Genomic DNA, 14,830 nt, shown 5'->3' on the forward strand with positions numbered 1-14,830 from the left:
AGCTTGAGGAAACTGAGGAGAGTAGGTTTGTGTAAAGTCTCGAAGTTGGAAGAAACGAAACAAGTCCTAGTCCAAAGGTTAAGCGTAGTTGGTAGAAACTGGCGAACAGTCCGTCTATGTTCAAGTCTCCCAGGCATCTCAGGTCTTTGTTTTCCAAAGCTGCAAAGCGTGAGTCAATGCTGGCTGGTACAACTAAGTGATTGTTACGAAGAGATCTATCCCAACCGCTTCCTGATTTGAGTCCAAATTTTTAACATATTAGTCACAATGGGGTTGGATGTGAAATTTGCGAGAGAAAGGGGGAGGGTGCCTGGAGTGATGCGGAACATGAATTCGCCTCTAACTGGACAAAATCTGGAAAATCTTTTGTGTTAGCTGCCCAATAATACCCAAGGTGGCCAGTGATTGCTCTGGAGCAAAGATGTATTCCCTCGGCCTGTTTACCTGCCCAAATGAACATGGGTGATGCATGATGCTGTTGATAAGATTGAAAAATGATCGGGGGAGGTAGAGAGGTGGGCATTGAAAGATGTAAAGGTACCTCTGTAAGATATTCATTTTTACTGTTTACACTTACCTGCTAGACAGTGGTAAATGGTTACATTTTTGTAAGTCAACCTTGTTTGACTGCTGCTGTCAGTAGTGAGAAGTTCTGTTCTTTCAGTGTTACATAGATCTTGTGACCATTATTCCTTGGTGTTTTATGTCCACCACAGCAGTCTTTTGTTCGTTACCCGGAGAATACGCTGAAAGAGTCCAGGATTAAGAGAATAGGTGGAAGGGGATCGTTTACCTATAGGAGTAGGTCATCAGCGTACAACGAGACCCGACGTTCCTCTCCATGTCTCCTTACTCCTTTGAATCCTCCTTCTGATTTCAATGCTATGGACAACGGCTCAATAGCAAACACGAACAATGGTGGAGAGAGGTGTGTGCTTGTGCTAAATTTTAATAGTGATTTTATAAAGTGTTTCTCTCTTCAAGACAAAAAATTCTCTGCAGGTTGGGGGTATTCCATGATGCAGGATTAAAGAAAAGTCTTACTTATTTTGATAGTCCTCAGGTTTGATTCCCAAAAGATCGTTCCATCAGATGTATACCCCGCTAATCAGTCACGTCATGTATTAAAAATATTAAAGCCTAGTAAAACCTTAATAATATTGAAAAAGTCAAATTCAAATGTCAATTGGCTACAGAAATTAAAAAGAACATGGTCACATAAGATCCTTACCGCATGGATTCCACAAAGACCGCCCACCCCCCACCCCCACTGGAATGGTTAAGGTCAGGTCTATTTAAGATGTAGTGAGATTTAAGAAACCTGCATGGAGAGACAGTCAGTCAGTAAACCCATCATATTACTCATACATACATACATACATACATACATACATATACATACACACACACATATATATATATACACACACACATATATGTATGTATATATATATTTACATGGAGTATAGAATCATACTCAGATTCATCTGCACTAATGTTATCTGTAATGTAACAGAACAGTGATGTTTGTATTACAGCTTGCTGAGACAGAATTCTATAAAATGTTCCTTTTCCTCTTGATGTCTGATCATCAGCTGAACAACACCTGTAAGCTCACACACAGATCACAATCACATAACCAGCACACACGGAAAACTTTACTAGAAAACATTAGAAACTTTATTTACACAAGTCTCTCAGTAGTGAGTCAGGGAATCACATGACCTGAGCAATGGCTGAACCAGATTGGTCCACTACAGTAAGTGAGCAGGTGGGGGCTGGCTTCGTTTGGCAGGATGATCCTCTTCCCTCTCATCTTCTTCATCTCGTCCTCGTTTCCTCCCAGTGGAGTGTGACTCCACCTCCTGTGGGGGGGAGGAGTCAGTGGGTGGGGTCGTTTTTTACGAAACAGAATACATACGTTTGAATGTGTGGTTACCATGGAAGAAGCGCTGTTGTCTCCTGTGGCAGCCTCTGCAGAGGGGGCGTCTCCATCGGGGTACATGAGTCTATGAGCCGTCTCAATCATCTCAGGATCCTACAAACATTACAGTACATTTACTGTGTCTCTGTAACTTTCTCATGGTATTAGAACTGTGATACCTTCAATTCATGAAATATTCTTACACTGAACCTGAAACAAAATCTGACATCCAGGAACTAGATGTAAAACCCTGAGCCAGGATAAGATTCTAGACCTGACTTTAGGATTATGTAAGTCCCAAAACTATGATTGGACTCTAGACCTCACCTGAGCTGGATGTAAGACCCTGAATCAGGATGTAAGGAGGATTCCCAAGCTTTGACTGACATCAAATTCAAGGACTTTTCAATGACTTTCCAGGACCAATCCCCTCAAATTCATGGACCGGATGTGCCGACACAGCTTAAGATGGGAGGGCAACTTGTAATAGCCGCTTCATCCATGGCGTCACCTTTTATTGATTTGCAGCACTCTGCACCTGCAAGTGATTGTCTTTGGGATCTGGATAAGCCAGTCTGTGATTTTCTTTGGTGAGGCAAAGATCTTGGAATTTGCATTTCCCAGGCATCACGTAATTCTGTCAACTGCAGAGAGAGACAGTGTCCACAACAGTGCTAGTAATCATGACTCAACATTTGCTCAGCCTAGGCCTCGACTACGTACATCAAGCAACGCAGGGTGCATGAAACAGCAGGGAGTTTTTTTCTCTCCACTAATGCCTAGTGTTTGCTCATTGTGTGAATTGTTGGGTTTCTCCGCTCTCCATGATGTTGTCTATGTACAGTGCCTTGAGATAATGTATGTTATGATTTGGCGCTATACAAATAAAACTGAATTGAATTGAACTGAATTGAAACAGTAGTCGGTGTTGTTACACACAAGGGCATTCACCTGAATATCTACTGAACTTCTTTCAAGCACTTTCAATAACCCATATTATTACTATTTAGGGAGGTTTTCAAAAACTAAAAAGGTTTTTTTTTGCAAATTCACAAACTTTCAAGGATTTCAAGCACCCATGAGAAACCTATGTAAGATTCTGGACTGGCCAGACTTGTTGGGCATGAAAACTTGAGCTAGTTTGTTTGTATGTACAGAATTACTGCAGTTCTGTGTACCAGGTAAGTTGATACCTGTAACCACGGGTGCTGCAGAGCTTCTTGTATGGTCATCCTCTTATTGGGATCGACGACGAGCAGCTTCCTCACCACATCTTTGGCTGTAACACACACACAACACACAACACACTGTGTATTGCAGTAGTTTTACTGTAGTACTGACTGCATTCATATTGCAGAAGTGCCATAGTATTATATCAGTGCTGCAGTATTAGTACATTTGTACATAGTACTACAGTTGTATTGCAGTAGTACAATAGTAATATTAAAACACCATTACAGCAGTATTTCACTTGTGCTGTAGTAATGCAGTGATAAAGCAGTAAAATGACAGTAGTATTGCAGTAGCACCTTGATCAGAGATACATCTCCACTTGGACTGAACCATGGTGAATTCACCTCTGATGATCTGATCTGTGACAGAGTGTTGTCCAAATTTCTCATGGAATGGAGGGTAACCACCCAAACTGAGAGACAGAGAGTAATGCCATCACACATCCAGTCAGAGCAGAGACAGAGCAGAGGCAAGACAGATTGGATGTATGAGTGAGCATACCAGACGAACAGGAGGACTCCAAGGCTCCAGGCGTCCACAGCAATACCATATCCTGTGGTAGATGCCTGGGTGAAGACTTCAGGGGCAAGGTAAGATGGAGTCCCACACAGTGTCCTCATCAACACGGCCTGTTCCAGGATTCTGGACTGGTTAAAGTCTGTCACCTGGTACACACAGAGGGAGAGAGAGAGAGAGGAAGAAAGAGAAGTCTGTCAACCAAACAACCAACCAGTCAGTCAGTCAGTCAACATGATGACTGAATGTCTACCTTGATGAGACAGATGTCCTCATTCGAGGACAGTAGAATGTTCTCTGGTTTCAGGTCCCTGTGGATGATTCCATTACTGTGGAGATACTGCACATGCACATCACATATGCAACACACACAGGTTATTTATTTACAAATAAATGTTTAAATCCATTAAATCCTCACTATTACACACGTGCAACTCTGTTCCATGTGTGTCTAATGCACATTCAGACTATGGAGGATAATAGAGTTTTACTCGTAACCATAGTAACATGTGCTCACCTGCACTGCTCGCAGCATCTGGTAGAAGTAAAGCTTTGCCACAGATTCTTTAAGCTGCTGCTGAGACTTCACTCTTTGAAAGAGTTCACCTCCCTCCATTCTGAGGAAAACAGCACATTGGCTGTTTAAGGTCCACTCCAAGATTTTTTTAAATGTGGTTGTATTGACATAAAATCAGCATTTTACATAATGCTGCCTGCACTGTACATGACCTCTGAATCTAGAAACCACACAATATAGGCAGGCTTTCTCTCTGTAAAAACATGCAGAGACACTGAGATAAAGAGATTTACTATCATAGATGTACATCTATGTGAGTTTAAGTCAACAATACCTTAAGAATATGTTCACTGTCTAATGAGATAAAGCAGAAATCAAAGACTTAAAGACACCTTTATGTGAAATGCTGACTATGTGTCATACAACCACACAAAACACCACAGAGTATCACTTTCACTTTCTAACAGTTTGAAAAGAGTCCAACGCCATCTCACAGCTCCAACACGATGAAGTAACTGTCCTCTGTCTGGTAGAAGTCCCATGTCTTCATGAGACATGGCTGCAGGAAAGGACAGAAGGAGAGGAGACAAGAGGGCTATCGTTGGTGTTTGACCAATACCATCAAGAGTTTGTATCATGTCTCTTCCTTCGTTTCAGACTCACATGATTTATTCTTTGTAGAATCTCTATCTCAGTCTGTGCATTTCTGGTTGCTGTCTGTGACAAAAATAAAAGCATGCATCACATGATCATTGTCCCTGGCTGTAATCTGTCCAGAGGGACATCAGACTGTCACTTCACAGCTCTGAGAAACTACATATTTCGACATCATGTTTGTAGGAAACAGAGGAGCAGACTCACCCCTTCAGACTTAAAGTTGCTCTTGTTTATTACTTTCACTGCAAATTTGTTACAGCTCCCTCTCTCAAAGGCCAGTCTTACTTCACCACAAACTCCTCTGAAACACATACACACACACACAATCAAATGTATAGCGAGGCGCAGGATGTGACATCACAGCCGTGTTAAGCGTCACACTCACGTGCCAATGCGTCGAGTCAGCAGATATTTCTCCTGAAGCTCTTTAGGTAAATTGGACTGATCATCAGACATCAGGTCAATGAAAACAAAGACTGAAGACAGAGAGAGAGGTTAAGACAAGCTAGCAATCTTTCTTTATCAATACTTTGACAGTTATTTTTTGTAGTGACTCGTTAATTATTCAGCAAATCAATGTTTAAAAATGTCTCATGTATCAGCAGAACTCAGCAGGATTGTGAACATTATTACAAGGTTCCACAGGTTGTGCCTAATTTCTACATGTCACATTTCATTCACCTTTGTTTCGTTGCTCAGCCAGAGCAAGGACAGCATTGTTGACGAGAGGAAGCTTCTTGTCTTTTCCAATCAGTATCCCATCAACAAAAGTCCCATTATTACTGTAGTCCTCCACAAAGACCTCACTGCCCAGCTGAGAAGACAGACAGCCAGACAGAGTCTGAGAGACTGAGAGACACAGACCGTACTCGTGCCAAACACGCATGCACGCTGACGAGTCAGTAACAAGTAAACAGTAGTAGTGGTCGATGTCATAGTTCTCAGAGGAGACAGAGAAGTAGCATTAGTAATTACAGTTGTAGTAACAAAGTCATTTTACTCTGTAAATCTTGAAGTGTCTCTTGCTGTAGATTCTGGCCCTGGTGGATCCTGGTTCATCAGGATCATCCAGAATGTAGTTACACTTTGCACCACGTCCAAACAGGTAGTGGTCTTCTATACAGTCTGCAACAAACATAATTTTACATAGTATATAATTACATACCATTTAATTATATATTATTGGATTAGATATCACAAAATCACGATTACATACATGATTTTTAAGGCATAAACAAACAGGTGCTGCTTGACTCTTATTATATGTAACATTAAAGATTTAAAATGAATACTTTGGTGCCACTAGTTACTGCAGTCGAGCACACAAGTCAGACAAAAACAAAACTGATTACGACCTGTACCATACATGTGTACTGTTGCATTCAAGCAGAACCAATGATGCTGTATTTTCAACATACAGATTGTACCCAGGACATCCTGAACTGAAAGTCAGAGTTAACAGGTAGTCATAAATGATGTGTGCTACTAATAACAACTAATAACGATATGCTAATGTGTTAGCAGGTCACAACCAGGTTTTGCCAGAACTCACCAAGGCTCCTGAAACCTCGGGCCATGGGAAGCAGGCGGCCCCAGGGTTGTGGTTCAGGCTCCTCTGGGACAGATGCCAGAGTGACAGGAATGGTGTCCAAGCTGCTCAGGGTCCCAGAGCCACTGGACGACTGGCTGGCTGAGGTTGGTCCGCTAGATGAACTAGAACCAGTCTGGGACTGGGACTTGGGCTGGGACGGAGACTGAGTGGAAAGTGCCTGTGATGGGGACAGGGTGGACTGTGCCTGAGACTGGGTGGCAGGCTGGGAGGATTGGGGTTGGTCACCCTCATGTGGAACCTCCTCAGACATGGTCTACCTCTGCAGATTAAAATATCAAAACAAAATATTACACATTGGAACTAACCACAATCAAAATGTACAAGTGAAGATCATACTTATCAGGCCCTATTCTACAGCGGCAGTAGGCAGGATCATTGGAAACAATAGTTTATGTTTCAGTTGTATCCATAGGTCATTAAAATATATCTTGGTATTGTAGCCATCATTCCTGATCTCCTCTCATCAAATGAGCACAGGCAGACCCACGTATGTGCAACATCTCTCCATTCTAAAATTCTTTGCTAATGTTGACACATTGCATTGCATTTATTTTCCTACTCTCTTTTCAACTCTTTTCCCTTTTTTTAGGTTTCTTTGCAGTGTAGCAATTTGTTGGTGTCTGAAGGGAATTTTATGCAGAATAAGTGAAGTGGAGACTCTCTCTCTCTCTTTCTCTCTTTCTTTCTCGCTCTCTGAACTGTCCAATGACTGGTTAAAGATGCTAAAAGTTTTGTAATAATGGGTTTGTTCACACCAAACACAACTCGCTTTTTTCAAGCAATGAAATTACATATAAAGTGTTGCTTTGTGAACAAAGCTGAGAGTAGGTGCAGAAGAATTGTTGTCTTTTTGCATACAAGAGTTAATTTCCCATATGTAACTTGGCTAAATAAAATGAGGGATGCAAATCTCGGCAGCTGTAACACCAACACTGCAGACAAATGCACCCTGTTCATTGTATATATCTGGGGTAAAGTGATGGCGCTCGTGTTATATTTGGATGTATACTTGCATATGAGAGTTAATTTCACATGTGTAACAAACGTTCTGGGGACATAAAAATGTATAACCAGCTCTGCCAAAAAATGCACCCCCTGTTTATTTTATTTTGTAGAGCATTTGGAATTAAACGGTGGTGCCCATGTAATATGTGGATAACTTCTTGCATATGAGAGTTAATTTCACATGTGTAACAAGTTTCCTGGCAAAATAAGGTAGCTGTAACACCAGCTTTGCCGAAAAATGCACCCGTTTTATTTTTATTTTGAAGAGCATTTGGGATGCTTGTCATTTTCATTTCACTCATTATGTAACAATCAACTCATGTCAAATAGAACTCGTTTTCAGGAATGTTAGTAAGAAGAACGTTTCTAGTCACTAAGTAAAAACATAAACTACTATCCTCGGATAATTTATATTCATTAATAAAAAGTATCGCCTTCAATGTTGTCTACTTCAATCGTGCGCGTTCCCGTCAGATGCGTGCGTGCAACTCTCTGCAGACACACAGAGCTCGGTGAACACCAGCTCTGCCTCCTCCTCCTCCTCTCGTGCCCATAACCAGGCCTGATGTTTATTTCTTTTTTGACAATAAGACATTTAAGTCCCCTTCTCTCCACCGCCTGCTACTCAGGATGTACTGAACGTGATCCAGAACTAAATGACATTAAAAAATGTCATTTAGTTAAAAAAATCACATCCGCTCTCAGCCCACTGAGCCTCCTCACATCACCGAGGAAACGAGCCGTGTCAAATTAATGTGAACACCTTAGTCGAACACTCACCGGGTAAGACGTTTGTCTCCGCTGTGCAGGTCAACTAACCGGACACCGTCACACTTGACACGTGCTGAAGAATTTTATCGGGACTTAAGTAGGAAACCTATTTCCTTGTAGCGTGCCGTACCTTCACGTCATGTCATGGTTGCAGCCAATGAGAAGTTAGAGAAAGGGTCACGTGATCATGGAGCCGCCTGGTGTGTTTCCGGGTCTGGATTTGTCCTGCAGTGGAGAGACGGCGGGACTCGGGAGCATCCGCCGAAAGAAGACGACGAGGATAAATGTGATGAATAAGTGACTGTGTCCACCACCTACGTCATCATGTCCAACCAGAGGACAGCCAAGACCCTGATCATCACGGACGGTGAGTCCACGTTCAGATCACTCCAGAATACGTTTGTTTGTTATGATAAAAACAAACAAACATCACATTTCACTTTCAAGTTGACAGGGAGCGTGTCCACAGTTTAACAGCTGCGAGACAGACAACATCTGGATTCATCATGACCACCACTGTCTTTTTCTTACATCTATGTTGTTTTATTTATTTATTTATTATTGTTCTGTGTACCTTGACCGTTAAGGCACTGACACACAGTCAGATCTGACTTTCACTGACCATCACTGAGAACCAAGCATGACCACTGTTATTGAAAACATGGCTGCCTGTGGTAACACAAGGAAAACAATGATTTTAACAACTTTACAAAGCAAGTGCTGGAACTGGAAAACTTAAGCTCATGTCACTTAAATCAGCATTTTACATCAGGACATAAGTTGTTGATCCAGTAAGTTCAAATATGTTCTTTTGTAAAGCAGAAGATTCCTGGTCCCGTGTCCTTCCCAGCTATAAATCACTACAGATTTTGGTGCCTGGAGTTTACAAAGAGACACAAACTTCAGTTCGTAGTTGGAAAAATGGCAAACACATTTTTAGAATAGCGTACATTTTTGAAGCTAGTGTATATTTAACTTAGGTGAGCCTTTTGTTAAGTGTCTCTACTGGTTCACAGTAAGGACATGTGTACAGTCTGGTCAGTTCTGACGATGTGTCACCCTTCAAAAAACCTGAACTATCTTTTAAAGTTGGGTCCAAGTTAAATCTCCAAGTGAGATCTATGTTATTTTGTGTTTTATTTATATTAGCTCTATATTAATTAAAAGTTTTTCCACCATAGATCTTTGTGAGATCTGTGTTGCAGCTACATTAGGTCTGTTAGATCCGCTCACATCAACAAGGTCAGAGACTCCTCTGACATTCACTGTCAAAGCTAATTACATGTATGTTCTAGTAATAAACCTGATTCTCATGATTACTCTTCACTGTTTTTTTTCTCCAGATGAAGAGATGCAGCCTGGTGAGCTGAACCCCTTCTCCTTCAGAGAGTTCCTACGCTGGAAAAACGAGGACCTGGACCAGGACCAGGAGCATCAGGAGCATCAGGCACTCAGTGAGGTAGGCAGACCACAGAGTTTGTAGCAAAGTTACAGTTTCACTGACTCACTATGTTTCTGTCTCTGTAAACCCTCTGCTCTCAGGGCATGTTTGATGTTGGGACCTCAACCATTGACTCTGATGTCAGAAGCCATTTCTTCCGCGAGCCCTCTCTGGCACCACGGGTAGAGTAACTTCATGACTCAATGTGCGCTCACTGGTTTAGGTTCAATCTGAATCTAACACAGCTCCCAGGCTCTTGGATGAAAAGGTCAGGATTGGATGCGGTCAAAAAACAAACAAACTACTTTTTCTTGAAGATGAGGACAAAAGAAACAAGGTTTCATGAGACACAGGAGAAGACCACACCTGAACTTAAAACCACTTTATTTACAACAGAGTCACTGGTGTCCTAGGTTAACCATCAGTTACTCATATGAAGTAACAACCAGCACTGTTTCTATCTGTCCAATCAGGAGGAAGAAGAGGAGGGGTGGGGGCGGAGCTTTCAGTCTGGTGTTGACAGCACTTCCTCCCTCTACACAGAGGAGGAGGACGATGATGAAGAGGAGACCAGGTCAGTCTGCTCTTTGACTGGTAGACTTGTAGTCAAGACAGCCAAAACCGAGACTAAGACAATATCAATACCAGAGGGTATTGAGACCAAGACCAAGACAGACCAGGTCAAGACCAAGACCAAGTTGAGACAAGACTTTAGACCAAGACTGAGACTGGGAGAAAACCCCAGACTTGTGTTGAAGTTACACCATAGCTTGCACAAATTGAACAACAGCCAGTTTACATTCAATACATATTAGAAGGTATTATTTCAACTACAGGCAGAACAAACAGAGACAGAGTTTATGTCATGTGAGCTCCCTCACTGATAATGTTCTCACAGACTGGCTGAGATAAACTGTGACAGCTGTTACTGCACTATAAAAGGATTCAGACTCCTCTGGTACTGACTGGTCCAAAAGTCATCTGACAAAACAGCTAACACCTCCAGCCACTGCCTAAAGAATGGGAAATATGTAACTGATTTAAATCATACTTCATTTGTAGATTAAATTGTAAAATCACATTGAAGATACACATTTATAAACTTAAAATTGCATCATGTCTTATTGTAGAAGCCAAATTACACTGTGTGATATCAACTTCCCTGAAATGGATTAGGCCTAATGTTAAGTTAACACAACGGTGATATGCAGATGTTATTTTAAATGATACCATTTATTTAGTCAAACAACACTTTTGTGTTACTTTGATCTGATCCAGGATCAGTTTACATATTTAGCAAATTGTTTAACATTCAGCTGTAAATCAAACAAATCATCTGAAATATTCATCATAACTTTAGTTTGAGCTGGATCTCAATCAAACAGGTTCTCCTCAAAACCTGATGACCAGCAAAGAGGAGAAGGGGGGGGAGGAGGAGGAGGAGAGAACTATGAAGGGGATGATGAGACCTCCATGGCAGAACCAGGCACTTCCCTCAGGAGAAGGAGTGGAAGGAACAGCCACATACAACAGGTAACACACAGAAAACAGTGTTTCATGACCAGAGCAGAACCTCAGATAACAGGGAATGGAGAACATTTAAAACATGCATTAAACATGGAACTGAAGACTGAAGAACTGAAGACATGGAGCAAAGAACCCTTCTGAACACAACTACCTCTATATATTACATCAGCTACCACCACTACTACTACTACCACATTTTTAAGAACTAAAGCGTTTTTTATTTTTGTGCCTTTAGTGCATAGCCTTGTTTTGAGCCACTTCCGTTTGTCCTAATGTTATTGCTTTTGTCAACAGTCATTTTAAACTCAAACTCTGGTGTTTCATTAAACAGAAATCATCATTTTTGAACATGTTTTCAAACATTAAAGGGTTTTATACAGGCAGCAACAGCTGGAGAAAGCACATTTTATGTTGTTGAAATTATTATATTTAAATTATGATAGCACATTAGCGTGTGTGTGTGTGTGTGATTCAGGTAAAAGAGGAGAACATGTTGTTAAAGAGAACCATTCGGGAGCTGCAGAGGAGTTCAGACGCTAATGAACGCAGGTGATTAAACCCCTGACCAATCCCACTACAGCACAGATTAACCAGTCAATTTACCCATCATGCCTCTGTGTTTGTACTCTTCCCCATCAGAGTGGTGGAGCTGACTGAGGAGCTGCTCCACAGGAGGCGTAAAGAGGAGAAGGAGGCTCAGGATCTTGAGAACATGGTTCAGTCTGTGGAGCAGAACCTCCACCTGATGACGGTATGGACTAGGACTTGTCACGTCACATCCCTGTCCTCGTCACTCAGTCAGTTCATTCACACCAGGAATGATGTTTCTACTGAAGCTTCATGTTAAAGCTTGGGTAGGCAACATACAGTATGTTTGGTGTTGATCAGTAAATCCATTCTAACCTTTCAGCATAATGTAAATCAACTGTCTGTGAGAGAACTATGCTTGTGTACAGGTCTCCACCAGACAGACTGTTTCTTCCAGAGACTCTGACTCACTATTCCAGCAGGGATAACTGCCCACGCTGCAAAGCAACCTAAAAAAGGAAAAAGAGTGAGAAAGTGAGAGTCTAACAAATAAAACAAGTGTCAGTATGGGTGGAGCCTTTTCAGAGATGGGGAGATTTGGTTCATCTAATGTGAGGAGGTAGAGATGAGAGATGATGACAGACGAGAGTACAGATAAGAGGCAGATATACTGTTGTGGGCATGAATGACTTCCATTTTTCAGATGGACTTATCTGTAAAGTCGCTTGATGACGTCGTCACATTGACACAGCTGTACAACAATCAGCCACTTTTCTTAAAGTTCTCTGTAACATGAACAGTCAGTGTGTAGGTTAATACCTTATTTTCAGGTAACTTTAGTTGCACAACAGACTGCTGCACTCAGAACCTCTAACCTCAGCGTGGTGACCGGGTACCCAACTCTCAATAAAATCAGAGAGATTGTATTGTGTACACAAGTGCACACACAGAGAGCAAAAAAAACAAAACATGCAACTTGTCGACTTGTGCCACTGACGTCGACCCATCGGCTTTTCTGTTAATGCCCTGCTGTGGATTGTGTGAATGTCTCGGACAAAACAAATAATCCCTTTCAATGTATTTTATGACTCTATTTTATGACGACATTTTGACTTTTTTATAAATAACTTCTACTTATCTATTTATATAACAGAAGCGAGCAATGAAGGCTGAGAACTGTGTGTCCAAACTGAAGGCAGAGCTTCAGCAGCTACAGGTAAGTCTTTCTCACTATTTAAAATATTTTTGTCATCATTCCTTGAAGAGGGGTGAAAAGCATCTAACCTTGAACTGCTGAAAGAAAAGCAGAACATTTGAACATGCAGACACACCAATTCTTATGTGTTCTTAAGTGATGCTTTATATAAAATGTTTTAATTCCCTGATGCTTGAGCCACTAGGTAGACATTGGACTTTAAATCAGATTTATAGTGCGTTCCATTTGAAGGAAAGTAGGACATTTCAGTTTGAGCATCTCCTAAAGTTGTAATTTCAAGTCAACTAATTTGAACGCCTGCTCCAAACTCAAGATAGCAGCTCCTTAAGATGTATTATGATTATTCTTTTGTCTTTTAGCACTTTTGCCTGTTATGTTGGTATGGTGTTTTATGTATGAAATTACAGGTTATGTGATGACAATGGGCTTACATTGTCTTGCTACATAGAGAACTGAACCAATAAGACTAACTGTATCGCACTTAATTTGGTTGTGGCATCATTCCGGTTCCATTTCTGTTTTTGAGGCAACTGGAATGTGCTATGAAAGTTCAGGACGAGGCAGTGACTCATCATTACTGCATTATTTACTCTTACTCTCTTGTGTTACAGATGAAGTGTTTTTGTCACAACAGTGAAACAAGTTAATCAAAAGTTTTATTGAAGTTTACATGAAAACAGCTTCTTCACTTTACAATAATGACGGTGATCCTGCATCCTTGCACTTGAGTGAAGAGATGTATGGAGATCTGAATAGTGTGAGTGTGTGTGTGTGTGTCGGTGTGATGTAGGTAGAGGTGGACTTGCTGCGGTCAGAGAACGACAGTCTGAAGGCGGCAGAGTCTCAGGTCATTATGACGATGAGGCAAAATGCACAGGTGGCGTCTGAGTATCTGAACAAATCGGCAAGCCACGCCCACACTTCCATCAGGTCAGTACCTGCCATCAAACAAGGATGGTGCCACCTTGTGCTTGTGTACAGATGTTACACGGGTTAAAAACACATGTCATTTCCACCAGTAAATCAGCATCATACTAGCAACTGTCAACATCTCCTGCTTAGATTCAGAACGAGAAGACTTAAAATCCAACATCTGTGCATCTGTCTGTCTGTGAGATGTTTGTCTGACCTCGCCCGATCAATGTCATTGCTTATACCACTGGAATTTTATAATTATACATTTTTTGGAAGCCCCTGCGCCTAAAACTTTCTGTCTGTCTGTCTGTCTTCAGTCAGCTGTTGAGGGAAGCAGAGACACTCCGCCTGGTCTCGCAGCTCCTTCAGTCCATCGACAAGATTTCTAGCATTAGCTCAGAGTCCTGAACCCTTCCAGACTACACCTGCACCTTCCATCTGATGGACATGAGGATATGGTTGTCATGGAAACAGCACAGAAAGGACATTCTGTGAGTCTCGATCCTCACCTGTACTGAAGCGTTAATGGCATCAAAGCAACTGGGGGGGACGTCTGGTTCCTGATTGGTCAGTTTGTTGAACATTGTCTCTTGAGGACAGAGTGATGACAGCGACGTTGTAACAGACGGTGTCATCAGGACTGAAACATGTCGTCGATCGTGAATATTTTACTCGAATTAAACCTCTATGTTTGTTTATCAAACACTTGAGTGTTTTGTCTGTTACACCTGAAAGACTGGAAAAGAAGGCTGGGGGCGGGGCTTACATGTGCTTAAAAAGGGAGGAACCAACACTTATCTGTCACATCACCACTGTAACATCACTGCCAACGTCTTTCACACCAGTCTCATCCATGTGCATCAAAACACCCACACTTCTGTCTCAGCATTGGTTGAACAATGTAACCACGGTTACCATGGTGCATTTACTTTGTAGCTTTACTTTGTAGAGTTTACGTGATCGTTCAG

The 14,830-nt window shown here is 41.6% G+C and overlaps 2 protein-coding genes across 2 annotated transcripts; one reads left to right on the plus strand and one right to left on the minus strand.

The window, feature by feature from the left end:
* Nucleotides 1-1,657: 1,657 nt before the first annotated feature.
* Nucleotides 1,658-8,382, minus strand: chek2 (checkpoint kinase 2). Its single transcript, XM_044025662.1, has 15 exons — nt 8,245-8,382; nt 6,400-6,718; nt 5,848-5,972; nt 5,529-5,661; nt 5,233-5,323; nt 5,052-5,148; nt 4,854-4,907; nt 4,685-4,749; nt 4,191-4,290; nt 3,927-4,013; nt 3,659-3,822; nt 3,454-3,569; nt 3,118-3,203; nt 1,940-2,038; nt 1,658-1,865 (listed from the first exon to the last, which is right to left on the minus strand). The coding sequence occupies exons 2-15, from the start codon at nt 6,707-6,709 to the stop codon at nt 1,755-1,757; spliced, it is 1,638 nt and encodes a 545-aa protein (XP_043881597.1). The 5' UTR covers nt 6,710-6,718; nt 8,245-8,382; the 3' UTR covers nt 1,658-1,754.
* Nucleotides 8,383-8,423: 41 nt separating this feature from the next.
* On the plus strand, nt 8,424-14,565 carry entr1 (endosome associated trafficking regulator 1). The gene is made up of 10 exons (XM_044025665.1): nt 8,424-8,602; nt 9,579-9,694; nt 9,778-9,858; nt 10,150-10,250; nt 11,062-11,209; nt 11,679-11,752; nt 11,843-11,954; nt 12,885-12,947; nt 13,738-13,877; nt 14,180-14,565. Exons 1-10 carry the CDS (start codon nt 8,560-8,562, stop codon nt 14,268-14,270), a joined length of 969 nt encoding a protein of 322 aa, XP_043881600.1. The 5' UTR covers nt 8,424-8,559; the 3' UTR covers nt 14,271-14,565.
* Nucleotides 14,566-14,830: the final 265 nt, after the last annotated feature.

This window comes from Solea senegalensis, linkage group LG5 (assembly GCF_019176455.1).
Source record: "Solea senegalensis isolate Sse05_10M linkage group LG5, IFAPA_SoseM_1, whole genome shotgun sequence".
NCBI lineage: Eukaryota > Metazoa > Chordata > Actinopteri > Pleuronectiformes > Soleidae > Solea > Solea senegalensis.

Bases quoted from the DNA above. Each gene is read 5' to 3' on its own strand.
- entr1 (XM_044025665.1), top strand. From the start codon at position 8,560: ATGTCCAACCAGAGGACAGCCAAGACCCTGATCATCACGGACG. The intron at 11,955-12,884 runs GTATGGACTAGG...TTTATATAACAG, and splicing joins AGAACCTCCACCTGATGACG to AAGCGAGCAATGAAGGCTGA. The intron at 13,878-14,179 runs GTCAGTACCTGC...GTCTGTCTTCAG, and splicing joins CACGCCCACACTTCCATCAG to TCAGCTGTTGAGGGAAGCAG.
- chek2 (XM_044025662.1), bottom strand. From the start codon at position 6,709: ATGTCTGAGGAGGTTCCACATGAGGGTGACCAACCCCAATCCTCCCAG. The intron at 4,750-4,853 runs GTGAGTCTGAAA...CCTTTCCTGCAG, and splicing joins TTCTACAAAGAATAAATCAT to CCATGTCTCATGAAGACATG. The intron at 3,823-3,926 runs GTAGACATTCAG...TGTGTGTACCAG, and splicing joins AGGACATCTGTCTCATCAAG to GTGACAGACTTTAACCAGTC.